This window comes from Pteropus alecto, unplaced genomic scaffold, assembly GCF_000325575.1.
Source record: "Pteropus alecto unplaced genomic scaffold, ASM32557v1 scaffold53, whole genome shotgun sequence".
In the NCBI taxonomy this organism is placed as follows: domain Eukaryota; kingdom Metazoa; phylum Chordata; class Mammalia; order Chiroptera; family Pteropodidae; genus Pteropus; species Pteropus alecto.
The window spans coordinates 2,362,094-2,367,744 of NW_006434366.1; the positions used below are offsets into that span (position 1 = coordinate 2,362,094).

The following is a 5,651-nucleotide window of genomic DNA, read 5'->3' on the forward strand; positions in this document are numbered from 1 at the left end:
CGTGTGTACACCTGTCATTGTCGACACGTGTGCCAAGGTCCTAACACGGGGACTTCTCCAGCCCCCGCCCCCAGTATCTGTAGCTAGACCACGTTTTCTAATGCTCCAGCTCCCTGAGTTGCCAAGGCAACGGCCGATGTCCCTCCCCTCGCTACCCGGAGAGGCGCCCCCTGTGCCCCAGGCTCACCTGCAAGGTGAGGTCCAGAGCCGATGCTCCTGCTCCACCTGATGGGAACCTAAGCCACCACGGCTTGGAAGAGCTGCGTCCTAGGCGGGTGGTGGTCAAAGAGAAGAGAGGAGCGCACTCTTCCTCTGCTCAGCTCCTGGGTCTCCACCTGACCTGGGAGTCTGGGGGTGGGATGTTTCTCTGGGGAAACATTCCAGAGAGGTGGGTGGAGCTGGATGCAGGTTTCCAGTTCGCAGCTCAGGCCAATGTCCAGTTGGCACTGGATAAAGAAGTGTTTACTGGAATCTGGGAACAAGCAGGCGTGCTCCTCCTAGGCGCCCCAAATGACGACAGGACAGCTCCTGGTCAAGGCCACTGTATTGTTGAAATCTCACAGGAGGCTTGGGAGGGCAGCGGTGAGGTTATCTTTCTCTCCATTTTACTGACCAACTGAAGACTTGCAGGGCTAGGAAGTGGCAGAATGGGTCTCAAAGCCAGGGCTAACTGCTCTGTCTGGTTCCTGGGTCCTGAGGTCTGTCCTCTGGGCATGCAAAGGACCCAGACTGGAGGAGTCCGTGAAGCAGGTCATGGACTTGGCATGAAGCTGGGGAGGTGGTCATTTGCTCCAGCCTCCATGCTGCCCTTTCCATTTCTAAGTGTCTGGTTCTCCTCCCTAGTTCCGCAGCCCCTCGGGCCTCAGCTCTCCCTCCTTCACAAACTCCCCATGAGCCCTCCTCCCACTTAATAGCTGGGGTGGGGCATTAAATATTCCCATCAGGTGTAAAACACATTCTGATTTTAGCAGTATTATATGCAGTGTGATAAAAAAACGAACAAACAAACAAACACAAAAAAACACACATCTCCAAAGGTGCCCTCAGCAGGATGTCTCTTGACACCCCTCACTCTACCCACCAGCAGGGCTCCATTCCATCCGTCACCTCCCAGCACCGTGCTTTCTGCCTTGGGGAACCGAGTGTGGCTCGGTGTTTAGGAGCCCAGCCTTGGGTTCAAATCCCGGTTCCTCTACTTGCTTACTGAACTTCGGGCAAGAGAATTTACCCCCTAAGCCTCAGTTTCCTTATCTGTAAGAGACCTGTAATCATGTCGGCTCTCCAGTGTTTTTGTGTGAATTCATGAGCTTTCGTACGTGAAGGGCCAAGCACAGGGCCCAGCTGTCAGAGAGCTCAGTGCACGGGAGTGGTATTAGCTGGCGGTGAGGATAGTGGTCTCTGAGCATGCTGTGTGCCGGGGGACATCTCAGGTGCTCCTTCTCACACTGTGGGGTACCTGAGCCCTTACTCTGGCATGTGGAGTAGTTGGGTGTGGACCCTCAGACCCTTGCCCAGAGCAGGGGGAAGGGCAAGGGCTGAGCTTTTCCTCTGCTGGGGGCTTCTGGGTGGGGTTTGGGGTTGGAGCCCAGAGGGCCTTGGCGGGGGCTCAGCCCCAGCCTCTTCTCCCTCTCCTCTCCTCCTCCAGGCTGTGGTACAGACCTCCATGAGCCGGTTCCAGGTAGCCCTGCTGGGCCTGGGCCTGCTGCTCATGCTGCTACTGTACGTGGGGCTGCCAGGCCCCCCTGAGCAGTCCTCCTGGCTCTGGGGAGACCCCAATGTCACAATCCTGGCTGGTCTTACTCCTGGCAACTCCCCCATCTTTTACCGCGAGGTGCTCCCACTTCACCGGGCACGCAGGTGGGTGCCAACCCCAGGGTATAGTGGAAAGACTAGGCCCGCGGGAGTCCCTGTGTGGGACCTCAGCTCAGCTAAGGGTGCTCAGGGACTGGGAGGGCAGTGGGATAAGCCTAGGAAGAGAGTGGGCCACTGCCGGACCCACAAGACCCTCACTCCTCCGTGTGCCCACTGCCAGACCCACAGGGCCCTCACCCCGCTATGCCCACTGCCGGATCCACAAGACCCTCACTTCCCTGTGTGCCCACTGCCAGACCCACAGGGCCCCACCCCACTATGCCCACTGCCGGACCCACAAGACCCTCACTCCCCCGTGTGCCCACTGCCAGACCCACAGGGCCCTCACCCCACTGTGTGCCCACTGCCAGACCTGTAGGACCCTCACCCCCCTATGCCCACTGCCGGACCCGCAAGACCCTCACTCCCCCGTGTGCCCACTGCTGGACCCTCAGGGCCCTCACTCCCCTGTGTGCCCACTGCTGGACCCTCAGGGCCCTCACCCCACTATGCCCACTGCCAGACCTGCAGAGCCCTCACCCCGCTGTGTGCCCACAGGGTGGAGGTGGTACTGCTCCACGGAAAGGCCTTTAACTCCCACACGTGGGAGCAGCTGGGCACGCTGCAGCTGCTGGCACAGCGGGGGTACCGAGCCGTGGCCCTTGACCTCCCAGGTGAGAGCCCCCACCCCTGGGCCTGGGGAGGCAGCCTGCAGCAGGTACAAGGGGGAAATTGGGGGAGTAGGAAAGTCCTAAGATGTGACTTGGGGGCATCTTGGACCCCAGTATCTGGACAAGCAGCGGCAGGTCGCGATATAAGATGACAACATGAAAAGATCTGTGTCTTTATTTTCTACCCTTGCAAACTACAGTGTGGATAGTTGCAGGTCACGGAGCAAATGGAAACGTGACTCGCTTCCCTGAGATGGCATGGGGAGAGTCACTGTCCTTTTTACCACAAATTAGGGAGCTTTTTGTTTTTTTTAACTGTACTAACGATTTATGCTACCACTCCTTAAAAATCAAACGAGAGTGACACCCTCAGGGACCCATGCCACATTTCCCTCCCTTACTTCTCTAAGCAGTTTGGGGGTGCCAGACCCTTTTGGGGCATTTCCATACCTAGAGACATAGACGATATGCAGGGTCGTGTGGTGGGGGTTGTAAACGTGGTTGGCGTCCTGCCTGCTTAGCGAATCTATCCGCAATTTGGTTTTCTCCCCCTATACCACGTCTCAGGGATCATACCCACCGCTGTGCACCTCCCTCCCTGCAGTGTGTGCCCGTGGAGGGATGGACAGCTTCTATCTGGCCATTCCTCTACCGGTGGGCGCTGTACGTTGACTCAGAGTTTGCACTGTCAGTTGAAATGCTCAAGTATTGAAGCCGAAGCATCTTCTGACATGCTTCTTTGAGCCTGTGGCCAACAATTTCTGTAGGGTAAGCTACCAAGGACAATTGATGGGTGGAGGACACACATCTTTTAAATTTTGACAAATACTACCTTACCCTCCGAAACTGCTACATGGGTTTTTCCTCCCGTCAGTCATGTATGGAAGTGCCATCTCCCCACATCTTATCAGTCTTTTTCACTTTTGCCGATATGATGAATGGAAGGTGTTTTTCTAGCAGGCCTATCACAGTACAAAAAGTAGCTTCTGGGACATTTGGGGGAGATGTGGCACGTGCCACTGCTCCCCATCTCTTTCCCCCACCGTGGCGAGCAGCGGTCCTGAGCTCCTTCCCAGCCTCCCTCAGCGGTGCCTCCTGCTCCCAGGTTTTGGGAACTCGGCACCTTCGAAGGAGGCCAGCACAGAGGCCGGGCGGGCGGAGCTGCTGGAGCGTGTGCTGCGGGCCCTAGGGGTGCAGAAGGCCGTGCTGGTGAGCCCCTCGCTGAGCGGCCACTATGCCCTGCCCTTCCTGATGCGAAGCCACCACCAGCTGCACGGATTCGTGCCCATCGCACCCGCCTCCACCCAGAACTACACCCAGGAACAGTTCTGGGCCGTGAAGGTACTGGCTTCCTGTCATGGCTCAAGTCCTGGGGGGAAAGGACTCACCTGGAGGACACATGGCCCCATCCCTGATCTGGATGGAAGAGATGGGTGTTTGGGGAAGATTTCCTAAGCAGGTGGCTTGAGGGCCAGTCCCTATCAGGCGCCAGGATCACAGCCCCTTGCCTTGCCCCGCAGACCCCAACTCTCATCCTGTATGGGGAACTGGACCGCGTCCTGGCTCGGGAGTCGCTGCGGCAGCTCCGCCACCTGCCCAACCACTCCGTGGTGAAGCTGCATGACGCAGGCCATGCCTGCTACCTCCACAAGCCAAAAGACTTCCACCTTGTCCTCCTTGCCTTCCTTGACCACCTGCCTTGAGCTCACCCACTTGCCCAGGCCCTGGGCCTGGCCTGAGCTTGGAGGCTCCGGACCAGTCCCCACTGGGATGGGAGGGCGAAGGCCAGAGGGCCAGGCCCCGTCAGGAGCTCTCATCTCACCTCGCAGACAGTAAATAAAAGTGTTTTTGTCGTGCCCGGGGAGTGACAGGCCCTGTTTCCTTGTGGGGTGCAGGCGGGGTGGGAGGAGAGTGGGGACCACTTCGGGGCTGAGGGCTGGAGCGAGTGCTCCAGCAGCCCGGGAGGGTAAGAACACGGGCTGCCTCCTAGCTGGCCGCCCTCGCCTCTCTGCGGCTCGGCTTCCTCAGCCGTAAAATGGGCGTGATGGCAACACCTAGCTCAGAAGGTGGCTTCCCGGTTGGACGCGTCTGGGTCAGAGGCGCTCTTGGCCACGCGGTGCTGCGGGAGTGGGGGTATTACTACTGCTGCATGACCCCTGGGATTGGGGGCAAATCCAGGGCCTGGCAGCTGAGCTGAGTGAGTCAGGAATCTAGGACTTATGGCTAAAGGGAACGGGTTGTGTACATGTGTGTGTGGCGGGGAGGGTGGTGAGGAATGTGGTTTAATGGTTTAATGATTACCGTGGCACTGCTGGGGAACCACCAAGCCTACTTCCCCTTGGGTATGTGTGGGAGAGTGGCCCAGACTTAAACCCCAGGAGGGCTGGGATGGATTTCTTCCCTCCCCTCCCAGCCTGCCTCCTCTGGACCCAGAGGTGAAAGTCTTCAACCCTGCCTGCCCAGGCGGACTCAGCCCCGGAGCTGAGGGTACAAAGGGCAGCTGGGCACAGAAGTGAGTAGCTACAGCTGTGTGCAGCCCGTGGGTGGCCAGTGGGACACCTGTCTTCTGGTGGCTGCAGAAGACCCAGGGACCTTGACACAGGGTCAGTCAAGAGCCTGTCACCCACATGCTTTTGTGCAGTTTCCCCATCTCTCACGCTGTCATCCAGCGTCACGATTACATCCTCTCACCATGATGTCCTCTATCACACAGACACCGTCACACCCAACCACCATACACGTGGTCACACTCACTGATACACACAGCGCCTCGTTCACATGATCACATCGCGGTCACATGCTCCTGTCCGTCCATTTATCCTTCACTCCTGGCACGTTGTCCGGACTTCTGCTCTTTGCTTGTCACGGACATGAACCAGCTTCCTGGAGATCACAGCCTGGGGGGGTCAGATATTAACCAATAACCTCTCCACTCAGGGGACCGAGGCAGCCACGGAGGCCCTTACCTCTCCGAGGAGCTGAGACAAGAAAGGGAAAAAAGTACGCCCTCGCGGGAGGGGTAGGGCAGCAGTCAGGGGCCAGTTCCGGCACAACTTTGCCGCCCTGTGCCCTGAGAGTGACGCGGCGCCCACGCTTTCGGTGTCCGCGGCCGCCCGCCTCCCTGGCGGC

At 58.4% G+C, this 5,651-nt stretch overlaps 2 protein-coding genes across 6 annotated transcripts in view; both read left to right on the forward strand.

Moving 5' to 3' along the window:
• Positions 1-4,390, forward strand: part of ABHD14A (abhydrolase domain containing 14A) — an 11,782-nt gene extending 7,392 nt beyond the window's left edge. For 4 of the 5 annotated variants that reach the window (XM_025044814.1, XM_025044815.1, XM_015587193.2 and 1 more), the window contains exons 2-5: positions 1,646-1,857; positions 2,410-2,525; positions 3,628-3,863; positions 4,043-4,390. In XM_025044814.1, coding sequence (XP_024900582.1) covers positions 1,646-1,857; positions 2,410-2,525; positions 3,628-3,863; positions 4,043-4,225 — 747 coding nt within the window. In that variant the 3' untranslated portion in view covers positions 4,226-4,390. Of the gene's footprint in view, positions 1-6; positions 195-1,645; positions 1,858-2,409; positions 2,526-3,627; positions 3,864-4,042 lie in introns of those variants that run through there. The other variant, XM_025044816.1, reaches the window with a different exon arrangement.
• An 873-nt stretch (positions 4,391-5,263) lies between these two features.
• ACY1 (aminoacylase 1) overlaps positions 5,264-5,651 on the forward strand; it is a 5,621-nt gene continuing 5,233 nt past the window's right edge. The window contains exon 1 of the mRNA XM_015587192.2: positions 5,264-5,522. The gene's annotated coding sequence lies outside the window, so the exon portion shown is untranslated. The remainder of the gene's footprint in view (positions 5,523-5,651) is intronic.